This window comes from Gavia stellata, chromosome 12 (genome assembly GCF_030936135.1).
Source record: "Gavia stellata isolate bGavSte3 chromosome 12, bGavSte3.hap2, whole genome shotgun sequence".
In the NCBI taxonomy this organism is placed as follows: domain Eukaryota; kingdom Metazoa; phylum Chordata; class Aves; order Gaviiformes; family Gaviidae; genus Gavia; species Gavia stellata.
Genome location: NC_082605.1, coordinates 11640862 through 11654963, shown reverse-complemented (window position 1 = coordinate 11654963; position 14102 = coordinate 11640862). Strand labels below are relative to the sequence as shown.

Sequence of the window (14102 nt, the reverse complement as noted above, 5' to 3'; positions counted from 1 at the left end):
AGCCTTTAAATGCTGTTTGCAATCATATTTGTTTGTTCAACTTTCTCATGCACGGCCCCAGGCTCCCTGGGACACGTGCAGGGCAGCGCTGACTCATGCCAGGGATGGATTACCCACCGGATTGTCATTCCAGGCCACCTGGTGGGAACGCCCCTGGAAACAGTCATAGCAAAAGATGACTCTTAAAATAGAGAAGCTGAAGCAGAGACCTGCGGTGGTTTTATGTCGAAACATGGCAGGAGCAAACTGGGAAACCCGCTCTCACAATCTCAGCATGCAGCCACAGGGAAGAGTCATCAAGTGTCCTCTTTGGTGGCGATGGGAAAGGAGGGATCTTCAGGGCTCTCCTGAGCCAGCCACTGCCAGGATGAGGCGATGGCTTCAACAGCTCATGGCCGTGGCAAAGCGGTTGGCAGCACCGTGATGACTTCGCTGGACAGGGGCCAAGGCTGCTCCTCTGTCCCAGCACGGCAGAGGAGACCTTGGGCTCTCCGTGTGGCACCGGGGCCCTGGGGGAACGCAGGGCACTGCTGGGCTCCCTGTCCCCACAGAGAGTAGATGAGCCCTGGGCTTGAGGGGAAGCCCCAGCAGCTCCCTGGGCACCTCCCTGAGGACCCTTCAAAGCCTTTTTTGGGGTGGCTGCAGCGTAGCAAGCTCAAATTAAAGGCCAGGGTCTGCACTGACTTACCCTGTGCGTTTCGTTTCTCCTTTCAGCCCACAGACGCAACTCATCACACAGCTGCGGCAGCTGGCGAGGACCTAGTCCCCCCCATGTCACCCCCCGAGGCCGCTGGCATTCCTGAGCCCAGCGCCAGCTATCCTGGCCCTCAGCTGAAAATTCCTCATTCCTAACGCCAGCGTCAGGAGCTGGGCTTCCCACCAGCACAGGAGCACAGACTTGATGCTGTGAGAAGGGCAGAGGATGACTTATGATCCAGTTAGAAACAAAATGTCTTTCTGAATCAGAGTAGCCACAGGAAAAAAAATAAATTAAAAATAGTCAGGATTAGCTGTCCTATGTCCCCAGAAATGAGGCAGCGAGACTTTCACATGAACTATCTTGTTTTTCCATAGGAAGGTGGAAGCTCTGGTTGGATTCAGGCCAGGGTAGCTGCGGAGAACTGAAGCTTCTACCTCACCAAGCTGAGGAGCAGCGTTGCTTCTCCAGATGAAAGGCTTCCATGTTATTTTCCACTGCTGGGTGATGAATCCCCAGGGAGCACAGCGGGATTGTTTGCAACCATAACAAGTGACAGCATGCCGCTTTGGAGAAGTGAATCATCTTCCCAGGGTGACTTGTCCCCATCCATTTCCACTCAGGCAGTGTTGGCCCTGCGGCACGATGCCATGAGCAATCCCCAGGGAACCACGGGCGCGGGGAGAGCACCGGGACACGCCGTGCCCCACGAACCCGGCATGGCCACAGCCCACCCATGGGACCTACTGTTGAGGAACACCCCTCCGTGCCACAAGCAGAGGGCGACTTTAATGACATACAGCTGCCAAAATTCACCCCCAGGACAGGGGTAAGACCTCAGCTCACAGTTGTTTGCAAACAGCGGCTCTCAGTAAGCACAGGGGTGAAGAACACCTCCGGGCACTGCTCTGGGCAGCTGCCCGTCACTCTTCAGCGGCTTCATTGCACAACCTGGGACAAACACAGGAACAAATGCTCCTGACTTAAAACGTTATAAAGCAACACCTACTTGCCTGTTTACAGCTTTAAATAATACTTTCTTAACTCTACTTAAAGTTAATGCATATATTACACACATTTTAATTACATCTTTAACTGCTAACAATAAAGGTGGACTTACTGTCACAAAAACATCCTTATTTGGTGGCTGCAATGTCTTTATGGAGGGGTAACTTCAAAGCCTTGTCTAATCGTCATGCGTCAAAGCCTTTATTTCAGATTACCGCATGCTCTCCTATGTCTCAGCTAAGTGGCCTCGTTCAAGAACCTGAAAACACGATGAGGCATTTTTCCTTGAACTGCTTTAGCAGGCAGGCTTTCACGCTTTAAACCACTACTTGAACAATACCGATGTATTGAGTTGAAAAAGAAAACGCTATCAGAGTCCTGTACCAGCAAAGGAATTATGCACTGACAGTAATTTATTAAGTAGAACATGTACCTTCCAGAATTATAAATAAAGATTAAGTATCAAAGATGACCTTATTGATTCAAAGCATACCATGGGTCTTGCACACCACATATTTTTTACCCTCAATTATACTGAATTTCCAGAGGGTCACGCCAGGACACTCACCGCCATTAGATTGACGCTGAAGCCACTTCCCAAATGACAATATTTGGTCTGCAGACCAACAGTGAACTTTTTAGCAATACAAAATGGCCTGAGTGCTTCGCTACTTATTAACTTGAAATTCCAGGAGATAGCGATAAAATACTCCACCCGATGGTTGCGATAAGGTCACCCAGAGCCCAAAGGTCACTTCATTTGCCCAAAGGAACCTACTTTCATGGTGATGTTGGTGACTTTGGGGCTGGCCCTTCCTGCTTCTCCCACAGACCTCCCCTCACCACAGCAGACATTGACAGAGCTGCAATTTGGGTAAAAATGATAAGAATTAAGAAACACCCAACACCTTAAAGCCTGGCACATGGGAAGGGGAGCGCATGGGCCCCTTGTCCAGAAAGCAGAGCTGTGGTGGCATCTGGGGAGCACCAGCCTAAGGTGCTGGTCCCCTCACCACCCCCTTGCACCCCAACACCACCCCCTGGCCATGCTGCCAGTGCTTCCCCAGAGCCGCACGCTCCCCTTTGTGGGGACAGGCTCATGGGGGTGCTGACCAGGGCAGCAGGGACACCGTGACGGGTCAGGGCTTGGGCAGGCTGGGCCAGCCTCTGCGCCCTTTGCAGAAGGTGCACAGCAGCGCTGATGTCCCCAGCCAGCACACATACACCACGTTTTGCCCATGGGAGGAGAAACAAAGCTTCAGCTTTATTTTCAGGCACCAAGCAAAGCCCCAGGGCAACCTCGTGCCCCACAGGTGCTCCCCCCCACAGAGCACCCTGTGGGTCACACTGCCCTTCAAACCCAGAATAGCCTTCCTCTGCCAGAGCAGAAGGGGATGTGGGTTCACCCGCAGTCTCTCCCTGCAACCCTCCCCGAGAAGCTCAGGAAATGTCAGAGATCCTCTCAGTCCATCTCTGCCAGCAAAAACAAAGCTGTGGGTGCCCCACAAGGCAGCCAGGGCTGCGGCTGAAAGGAAGCGGCCGTGCCTGGGGGGAGAGGAGGAACCCCCACATTGCTGCCAGACCCTCACGTCCCACTGTCCCATGGGGACCCTAAGCAGGCATACATTATGGGGACACATCCCACCCCATCTATCCCCCAGCACCTTCCTGGGAGCAGAAAGATGACAGAGGGCTGAATCGCTGCTCCAGAGGTAGCAACACACTGGCCACAGCCCCTGCACACCCAGCACAGGCTATCGGCAAAGCCTGGCTGAAGGACCCTCCGGAGGAGCAGGCAGGGCCTGGGCAGCACCTACTCACTGCTCCAAGCTCTTGCCCAAGCTGGCTTCGACATCCCCTGCAGCCTCCTCACCTGCCTCTTCTCCCCTGGGAGCAGGGCAAGGCTCAGGAGGGGCTTTATTAGGAAACCTCCCGCAGGTGCTGCCCAGCTGGAGGTGGTGTCCCCCACCCAGCATCATTCCGAGTAGGGGCAAAAACCCACCCCAGGTTGGTTTCACCAGCAGTTTCACCCCTCTTGTGCAAGACCAGGACAGCCCTGAACTGGCGGGGTCCGTGAGCCCGCATCGAGTGGGTTTTATGGCCTGATAAGGAGCAAAGAGCACATGCACAGAAAGTGCAGTAAACACAGAGATAAAGTGATGCAGAAAGGAGCGAGCGCTCCCCGCGTCCCCCCCGCAGGTCACCTCGCTGCTTCCTGTCCCTGCAGAGGGTGGCTCTGCCCGTCCCGCTGATAACGCTTGCAGTGGAGGGGAAAGGGGAGGCTGATAAGCGAGCAGTCCTGGGGACAAACACAGCAGTCCCCACAGTTCAGGGTTAAAGCCCACATAGGCACTTCAAGAAATATTTGCTTTTTGACGCCAGGGTAGCCAAGGCAAGCCTGGTTTTGGGGGAAGCTCTGGGTTTTGATGACTCTGACCCTGAGATTACGGTTGCCGTCACAAGCCCTTGGCTCCTGCTGTGCTTTTAGCAAGGTCAGGTGGGAGATTTACAACCCCTAAAGCTGTTGCTTTCCCTCCCTCTTTACTATTTTCCTCCGGAGCCCATCCTGCCCGAGGCTGGCTCGTTAGAAACCCAGCAGAGAGAAAGCACCATATGACCCCTGTTATTTTGGAGGGTTGCACGCCTGCTCCCCAAGTAGCTGCATTCATTAGCATGCACCAGGGCAGCATGGCAGCCCACCCCTCGCTAGCAGGAATTGCTCCAAATTCCTGTCTAGCCAACTATGGATTTGTGGTGCCCATTCCCGTGCTCGCAGCACGCAGCCTGCAGTGCTGCAGCCACCCCCCCAGCAGGACTGGGATCTCACTGTGGTCAGCTGTGCTGCATTTTTAGGAGTCCCCCATGCGCTGTGTTTTGTGCCAGCTCCATCTGACTCTATTGAATTGATTTAGACAGGGTTGAGAGCCATGCACTGGTGCTTCTGGATCTGGATCTGCATGGGTGGCCGTGCAGGCAGGGCAGTGGGTGTAAGAAGCCTTCGTGGCTGTTCTCAGGAAAAGGAGAAAGGATGTGAAAGCACGCTGTAAGCACAGGGAGAAAAAGCCAGGACACTTGAAGACGCCATTTAGCCTGACTTCATGTTATACCTCCTGCCATTACACCCAATCGGGGACCGACAAATGCATCTCCGGCCGAGGGCTGACACACGGCAGAGGAGGAAGGGAGGGCAGGAGGATGGTTTCCCTGCAAAAGCCGCCTCAGCTGCAACATTCTCACTCAAGTGTTGTGTTGGCCAAACTCATGTGTCCCCTTCTACCACGTGGCACGAGCCAGACCCACGTGCACGCACCTTGGGTCACCAGCCCAAGCCTGCTGTGCGGGGGACACTTGGCCGGGAGTTTGGGGGGCAGCGCTGAGGGCATCACAGACCTTCCCCAAGGCTGCACCGTGGCAGCTGAGCCAGCGGTCCCTCTTAACTGTGGGCAAATGAACGTGGCCTTCCCGCAGCAGCCGGCAGGACACATCACAGCTCTGGGCGAAGGGAAAAGTGAGTAAAAGCACGTGGCCTGGAGCGCTGGGTGGTTTATCACTTTCTCACAGCATGACTTTCCGACCAAGGCAAAAGCAGAACAAACCATGGACATGGTAAAAACCTGTGTGTGCAGGGTGTCCCACCGTCACTGCCTTTCACTGGGGTTTCTCATGCCCAACACCATTGCCCTACAGAAACCCCTCTCTCCCCACTGCTGCTTCCCAGACCCTTTCACCACCTGCCCCATCCACCTCCTGGTCCTGCAGGCTCTTGCCCTCTCGGCCAGGGTGGCCCAAGGAGCCTGGTCCTGGCCCGGCACTGCTCATGGTGCTCCCGGCTGGTGCCCAGGCATGGCAGGCACCCCTCAGCGGGTGCCTCCCTGCGGGGGGGGATGCTGGGGTCTCGCAGAGCAGTTGCTCCTCCAGGATGGAAAGGTCAGCTTGGAAGAGCCCATTTTCTCCCAAGGCAGAAGTTCAAAGTCTCCACGCTGCTTTGTGCTGGGAGATGGAAGTGAAGGAAAGGAGGAAACGGCGGTTCCTGTTCATGTTCATGATCGACACAGCTGACTGCTCAGTTTGCCCTCCCAACTGGTCACAGAGGGACGGATGCATCAACACAAACACACACACACACACACACACACATATATATATATATGTATTTATAGCCACACTCACAGCCACTCATTTTGTCCAAGTCCCTGAAGATGTTGCTCTTCATCTTGCTTTCACTCTTCAATTTCAACCCATCTCTGAGCCTAAAAATCTGCTCCTTTAACGTGAGGTCTTTTGGAGAAACAAAAATAGCCAGACCTGAAGTTGTCGATGCCGTGGTAAAGGTACGTTCATTTGCCTGGATGAGACAGACATTGAGCCGTCTGAGGATTTCTTAGCTACATAGTCTTGCACTTTATTTATTTTCCACAGTTGAATTTCAAGTAAAAAAGAAAAAGAGTTAATAATTTAAATCATTTTATACTCTTAAAGTAAAAATCAGCCTGTGGTTGAGTAGGGTGTTTGCTGTTATTTTAGCCTGCATGGGAATATAACAGAAACAACATTTGCTGTTTCCTTTGGAAATGGAGTTAGGAAAGGAGGAAAACCTCTGTCCACAGAACTTTGTTTTGTGATACTTTATTTACCTTGCTTATGTGCTAATTATTCTGAAATATTCTTGTCTAATTAAATGTATTCTTAGGACAGCAGAGAGTATCATATTAAAGCGTGGTACCAAATTGAAAAGCCTGATTGTTAATTTATGTAAATAAACCCTCACCATCAGGCTTCCTCTACAGCAGCTGAAGATAACTCAGCTTTTTAAAAGAATCAAGTGTTGGACTTAAAGCTTTTGCAGGTCCCCTCTGAGATGCCACAGTAACGGAGGACGCAGCGCTTGGTGTTAATGGGAGGGCTGCGTGTGCCAAACGGCAGCAGTAAGGAATGCCGCTGTTTAGTTGGGCTTTAATCCTTTTGTTGCAAACAGCTGGAGAAGAGGGGTTTGCATTTCTGGATTGTTCTTTCTATACTGTCAGCACTATGGGCAATATATACTAAATTATGGGCAATATATTAATTTTTTGCAAGTTTTAGAGGGCATAAAGGGGCTTTTGTCCACAAATATCACCCACAAATTTCAAAGAGTTACAAAACTGGGGGCAGAAGGAAGCTCCTGAGCATGCCGGGCCGTGGGGTGAGCCGGGCTTTCCTATGGGGAATCCCAGCACGGGCTGTGGGAGCTGAGCCAGGCTGGGGCAGCCTCCCCGCCTCTCCCCAGCACCCTGCGGCTCCTCTGCAGTGCTGCAGCCCAGGGGTGCCGGGACCCTGTTTTCAGACCGGGGGGTCGCTTTGGGCTCTATGGGCTATTTCAGAGGGGTCTGCAACAGGTGACTGGGAGAGGTGAATGCTGAGAGCACACGCAGCTTTCGGAAGGCACGGCACAGCGATAAAACCTTAGGGGTATATACACCAGAAAAAGGATGGAAACCACCGCAGTGGACTGATGATAGATGCAAACAGGCTCTCCTCGATGCCCCCCCAAATCCTCCTGCCACATCCACCTGGGCACCTAGTGAGTTGGGATGCTTGTGTGCGGCACCAGTCTGAAACAGAGAAGAAAATCTACGTGGCAAGGGGCAGGGAGGAGAGAAAAGCGCGATGGACCATAGGTGGGGGGGGGAATGGGGGCAGCATCCCAGCAGTGGGGGGGGGAGAGCGGGCTCGCAGCAGCTGCTCTCGCTGCCCCTTCCCCTCCACACTTCCTCCTAGGGGCAAGTGCAAAAGTTTTTCAACAAACCCAAAACCGCTCAGTCCCGAGTTCCCTCTCCCAGCCCCCACACAGACACGAGGCAGCTCTAAAAGCAGAAGGGCTTTGCTCCAGCCGCTGCCCCCCTCCCACGACCCCAGGCTGGGCACCGCTTCTTCCACAAAGGACTTCCCCTGCACCAGTAACCACTTCTTCCTAACCTCTTTCTAACCCTCCAAAGCCCACTGCGTGCGAACTTGCTTCTGCTCCTTCTCATTGCAGATCATTTCTCGCTGTGACATCATGTTGCTGATGGAAATAAAGGAGAACAAGAACCGGGTTTGTCCTCTCCTGGTGGAGAAGCTCACCAGGTAGGGTGGCCACGGGCAAGTAGGCAAATATTGGGAAAGATGCTTAACAAGAGCCCGTGCTCTGCTCCGTGCCGCCCTGCCGGGGCGAAAGCTCAGGGTCCGGGCTCTGTCCCAGCCGTCGAGGAAGGACCAGGCTCTGGCAGCCTTGCTGAAGGCAAGGAGCAGAGCCAGCTCCAGACCACTGTAGGACACATATTTTTAAATCAAAATAACCAAGTTAGATTCAATTTGTTAAAGCTTAATTCTCAAAGGAAAACAGAAGGGAGGGAAAGGCCCTTGCCTGGCGAGCACTGGGCTGCAGCAGGGCAGCTGCCTTTCCGCAGGGTTAGGAATTGCTTTAGATTAGGGGTTGTCTGCCTGGATTGACAGTCCAGAGGGAAGAGCAGCATGTGCCTGGCTGGATGTGAAACCCAGCTGAAAGAGAGACCGAGGCTGCAATAAGCAGAGAGCGGGTAGAGTGAAAGAGCCAGCGATGGAGCGCAGGTCCGGACCACAGGTCCTGAGAAAGGTTTGTTGCCTCTACCGCCCACCTCTGAGGTCAGGCAGGCAGCGTCCCATACCCCTGGGCACAGGCAAAATTATCTCCTCCTCAGTCCCTTGTGAATGCAGAAATAAACTCAGGAACACCACTTTCCTTCCAGTCAGCTGAAGGGGCCGAAGGAGGAGTACAGCTGTGTGGTCAGCGAGAGGCTGGGAAGGAAGAGCTACAAGGAGCAGTACGCCTTCATCTACAGGTGAGCGAGCTCCCCTCGCCAACGAGCCAGGTCCCTACTCTGCCCTTCCGTGTTGCAGCCCCGTAGAGATGGGCTGGACATGGTGGTGATGGCTTTGCTCTGCGGGAGCTGGAGAGGTGCAGGCTGTGCGGGTGGAATGGGCTGTGCCTGGGTGTAGGGATCGTCCCAGGCGCAGCCACCAGCCTGGCTGTATCCATCCCAGACCATGGCCCAGGGCCCAGGTCAGAGCACAGACTCAGTGTCAGACACATCCCGGCGAGCCATGAGCGTGATATCCCCTATCCTGTTTATTCTGCTGCAGGCAACACCTGGTATCGGTGAAACAAACCTACCAGTACCCTGACACCCAGCCTGGGGATGAGGATGCCTTCTCCAGAGAGCCCTTTGCCGTCTGGTTCCAATCTCCAAAAACCGGTGAGATGTTTCAGAAACAAATTGTTCTCCCACTGGGGAGTCTCACAGAGCAAGACGGTGCTGGCTGGACCCGAGCACGTGGTGGGGGCAGGTGAAAGGGGCCGCATCCTGACCCCATGCTGTATTTCCTTACAAGAGCTGCATTTGCTTTTGGGGCTGCTGCCTCCAGCACCGCCTGCAGCTCAGCGCATGCCGCAGCCCCGCAGCCGGCAGCCCCAGGGAAGCCTCTGCCGCTGCCACAGGCAGTGGTTTAGTGGATGTGCTCCATGCCGCTGGCACGGCCCCAGGAGCAGCTATTGCCATGGGTGTCGGAGCAGGGTTTGCCTTGCCCTGACACAGCACCTCACCGTGTCACAGCTCAGCATCGGCTGGGCAGCTGACGGGGAGCACTGTGCAATTACACAGCAAACGCCTCTGATCCACAGCCAGTACAGAAGCTGTTTCTTCTTCAAAAACCCTTCTTGGTTCCAAGTCAATCTCTGTTTTTTTGTGATTCAGTGTGTGTTTAACCATTACGTTTCTTACTGTTCTTTTGCCTTGTTTTTAAGCTGTCAAAGAGTTTGCTATAATCCCTCTGCACACCACACCGGAGACAGCAGTACGGGAGATTGATGAGCTCTACGATGTGTACTTAGATGTAAAACAGCGCTGGAAAACCGAGGTTGGTTGACACATCAATGTTACTAACAGCGGCTTTGGGACTGAGTCACCTGGCATGCTATTCGCTATTCACAGCCTGATAACCTTAAAACCGTTGATAACAAGCCCCAGATTTTGAGTATCTCTTTGATATATTTTCATCAAGTTCGCCACATTTTAATTGGTAAACTTGATCTCCCGATAAAACTGCTGTTTTATCAGCATGCCTTGGTGGTGCACCCAGCAGAAAGGAGAAGCCCCACTGCACTCAATGAGCGCTCACTATTTGAGCTGTATGGGCTATTGGGAGGATCTGTTGATCCTAAAAGTCCTTGCCAGTCTTCTTTTGAAGAGCTGTCCTCATGATTACTTTCAAAAACCCTCCTACCTTCCAGAACTTCATCGTCATGGGGGACTTTAATGCTGGATGTAGCTACGTTCCCCAAAAGCAGTGGAACAACATCCGGCTGAGGACTCACTCCGAATTTGTCTGGCTAATTGGCGACAAAAATGACACGACGGTGAGGAGAAGCACAAGCTGCCCATATGACAGGTAAAGGGTTCACTGCCAAACCGTTCCCTGTTTACGACTCTCTGAGAAAAAAAAAAATATATGGAAAGGTGTCAGTGACTGTCGGATAAAGCAAATGTGCATGAGGCCTTCAAAGATAAAATAGTGTCCAGGGGGAAATGAGATCTGCATACTTCTAGTCAGGAGCACAAAGCACTTTGTAGGCTTGGTGGCAAGCAGTTTTGCAGAAAGGGCAAGATTTCATACAAGAACCAGCCGTTGCTGTGGCTTAGGTGGAGATAAATGACAGGCAATTAGGCAGCACTTCTCATCTGCAGAGCTTTGCAGACATCCAGGTGGAAGGCGCTGCCACCTCCTCCGTGCCAGCTTTGTGCCATGGTTTTTGCTCCTGCATTCGTAATTGGGCTTGACAAATGCAACATCCAGTTCTGCTCAGGAGGTGGGACGTCTCACTTTCCCTGGGCACGTGGTGAGTCCTGCTGCTACCTGCAGCTCCCTCAGCAAGGACAACATCAGCTTACTAGAGCTCAAAGCAAGTCAAGACTTAAACCTCTTGCATAATGAGTTTCTGGATCAAAGCAGGACTTCACTGAGGCTCTGGTCATTGGTGTCCTATGATTTCTGTGTCCCAAGTATGGCTTCGAACTTTGCAGCACTGTTGGGGTTTAGTGTTGGCTTCCAAGGCCAACACCTGCCAAGGTATTTATGTGTCTCACTCCCAAGGAAAGCAATCAGCCAAACTCAGCAGAAAGCACGTGCTGGCATCTCTAAGTAGGCAGCCCATGGTAAAAGACAAACCATATGTAGCTGTGACTCCACCAAGGCCACCTCTCTGGCCACCGGCTCGGTGCAGCATGGCTGCTGCTGGTTGGGCACCCCATAACAGCATCCTGTTCCCTTGCTCCTTGCAGGATCGTGGTCAGCGGCCAGAAGCTTGTCCACACCATCGTGCCACACTCTGTCAACATCTTTGATTTCCAGAAGGACTTTCAGATGACTGAGGAGCAGGTAGGCACAGCATGGCCTCTGCAGCAGTGGGGCAAGAGCTAACACAGGAGCGCAAAGCCAACGGTATCCAGGCAGTTTTGAACATGGTCTCATCCATAAAATGTTGCATCCTCCCAAAGTGATGCAATGCTCATATTGCACCTCCCCACATGCACCACTGCGCATCCACCTCCCTGCCGGTGTGGTGAAACCCCCTGGAGCAGGGTTTGGAAAGAGTGTGGGTGGCTGGATCCCAACCGCTCTGTGCCGTTGTCTTGCAGGCGCTGGGGGTGAGCGACCACTTCCCTGTAGAGTTTGAGTTAAAAACAAGAGGCGGCTTCTTCAACTGGCTGAAATCACAGTTTTCAAAGAGGAGGAGACCAAGAAAGAGCCACCGCTCGAGCTCATGAGCGTGTTGAGTCCTCTCACGTGACATGGAAATACACGGATGCCAACAGATCTTGTAGAAGACTAGTGTAGACATACAGCAAGTGCAATATTTAGTGGAAAAAAACCCCCAAATATTTTGTTAAACTTCAAATATTTTGGGTAAGAAGGTGAACTAAACCTTCAGGTTATTTTCCTTATTGTACGTGAAAATAAATCAGCTAGAAGCAACACACTAGACTTACAATGTAAAGAGCTACTGCAAGGATAAAATACTTCTGTGTGCTTTATCTGTAAGGGCTGACAGGCAGGGATCTCCATGCATTCATGCAGGCTCTGGAGCTCTGCCATTCCTCTGCAGGGACAGAGGGATTAAAAGGACCTTTCTGCATCGCGCGTGTGTGTGGATGCTTCAGAGCCGCGACCGGCGGGACACAGGCCTGTGCCTGGTGATTTGCAAGGGAAAATGTAGCTGCACTTAGAGTATTTGCTTGGTCTGGGTTTGAAACTGCTCACAGCATCGAGGGCTTGGGGAAAGACAGAGGGACAGGCAGTGGGAGCCCCTTTTCTGCACTAACCCAGCCAGGGAGCAGCGGGAAGAGGGCACGGGTGGTTCCCACCCCTGCCTGCCTGCCAGCTGCCATCACCCTGCCTGCAAACCGCAGGTGAGAAGTCCTGCAGATCCCAGGTGACAGTGCCAACAGAGAGCGTCAGGAAAACTCAAATTAAAATCTGATTTCAGCATCCTGACATGGAAGTGAGCTGCATCTCCCTCCCCGACGCCCCCCACAAATTCTCCATGGCAGCCTAAAGTTCTTCGATGAACCAGACTTTAATGATGATTATTTAACATAGTGGTATAGCAATCTGTTTTCTCAGCTCAGCCCACAGGCTGTATTTAGTGCAAAACAAACCCTATCACACAGATGGCATCTGAAAAGTGGGAATAATCCAACTGTTAGTAGAGGCAAATATTCATCTCCCTTCACCAACGCCCCCCAGTTTGTCTGGCGATGGGGCAGGGAGGGCTAAAAACAAGATAGGCTTTTAGGGGAGGAAAACAGTTTGGCCTTTGCAAAACTCCCTCTCTGGGGAGAAAGAATTTGAGGAAAGAAACTACATCAAGAGGAGATTATCCCAAGGGTGGAGTGTGCAGGGCAGACAACAAACCTCCCAACTTTCAATAGCAATTAATCTTGAAACAACGCAGCATTTCATAAGCTCCCTCGGTTATACTCCAGCCAAGGCAAAAGGAGAGAAAGAGCCTGGTTTAGAACAAATATTTACACTGGAATATTTACAGAAATGCCACTGTCTGGCTGACAGCAGTGACGGCCCATGTGAAGGCTGAAATCAGTCTAAGTCTCTGGCCTCACATCTTAGTCCTACATAAGTCCCTACTCTCTTTCGGCTTTCAGAAAGAAGCAATGCACAAAGGAATAAATCACACTCCAGGGAAGTAATAGTGGATACATTCAATTATGAAAAATATGTAAATATGACTAAGTTTTACTGGAAAAGCTTTGTCCTTATTTGTGACATCAAATATAATCTTTCACCCAGCATCTAAAGATAAGAGATGTGGCCAGAGAGTAGCTGCTGCACTGGCTGCAGCCTCAGGCATGATGTTAGCGGCTGTCAGTCTGGAGATGTTATTGCAGAGAGGCTGAGCATTTGACCAGCAGACAGATATCTTAATGCAAAATGATGCTCCTCTGTGGAGAACTGGGTTGCACTTTTGTGGGACTCAAAGCAGACAGACAGCATCTGCGCTCGGCTCGTGACATTTGATAGGGGCTGGGAGGTGTCCAAAGCTCGTACAGTCAGCACGGTCGGTCTTTATAGATACTCCTGTATATATTCCATAGATTCATTAGGCAATATTGTAAATACATCCTAAAATGTTTAACAGTTTATGTCTTCTCTAGATTTTCCCCACCATGGGATCATTACCCAGGTGTCCCAACTGCAAAGGGGTTTTTCAGTTGTTCCAGCCTGCAGGAGCCTTGATGTATTCTGCAGCTAGAACAAAGTTTCTCTTTAGATGAAGGAGGCTTCTTGAGCTTTATTTGTGATCAAACAGGAGTTTTACACTGGGAATCCAAAAGGGCCTGGACAGACTTTGCCTCATGCAAGCCAGGTCTCAGATCATGGCTGGGAGAGAAGCAAAGAGGCTCTTCAGAAGCCGAAAACTCTTGTTTCCTCCACAGCAGCCCTGGCCTGGTGAGAACACAGAGCAGATAAGGTGCAGTTGAACAAAAAGTGCTGAGACCCCTGATTCCTCAGGTTTGGGTCCTTGGGAAGCCCTTCTCCAATGCAAGTTGCTGGAGGCATCCTTGCTTCCCACAGACCCAAGGTCTCCACCGCCCCACGGAGACCCCCGTCCCCAGCCCCACAGGAGGCCCCTGCTGCCCTGTGCCAGGGACGGAGCCAGGGCTGCCTCGCGCCCTGCCGAAACCCACACAAGCATGTTTTTTGCTGCTCTGGGGGAGTGAGTCCCTTGGCAGGGAAACCCCCAGGAACCCACAGCAGCAGCCTGGGGCAGGACTGCCATTCCTCCATAAACTCTGTCATCTCCACTGGCTAGGTTTGTCCATCT

General features: G+C 52.1%; 1 protein-coding gene across 1 annotated transcript; it reads left to right on the top strand.

The window, feature by feature from the left end:
• The first annotated feature begins 5896 nt into the window (after positions 1–5896).
• DNASE1L3 (deoxyribonuclease 1 like 3) lies at positions 5897–11839 on the top strand. The gene is made up of 8 exons (XM_059823306.1): positions 5897–6036; positions 7722–7810; positions 8452–8544; positions 8846–8958; positions 9507–9619; positions 9993–10150; positions 11041–11137; positions 11398–11839. Exons 1-8 carry the CDS (start codon positions 5905–5907, stop codon positions 11524–11526), a joined length of 924 nt encoding a protein of 307 aa, XP_059679289.1. The 5' UTR covers positions 5897–5904; the 3' UTR covers positions 11527–11839.
• Positions 11840–14102: the final 2263 nt, after the last annotated feature.

Bases quoted from the DNA above. Each gene is read 5' to 3' on its own strand.
- DNASE1L3 (XM_059823306.1), top strand. From the start codon at position 5,905: ATGTTGCTCTTCATCTTGCTTTCACTCTTCAATTTCAACCCATCTCTG. The intron at 7,811-8,451 runs GTAGGGTGGCCA...CTTTCCTTCCAG, and splicing joins CTGGTGGAGAAGCTCACCAG to TCAGCTGAAGGGGCCGAAGG. The intron at 11,138-11,397 runs GTAGGCACAGCA...GTTGTCTTGCAG, and splicing joins TTCAGATGACTGAGGAGCAG to GCGCTGGGGGTGAGCGACCA.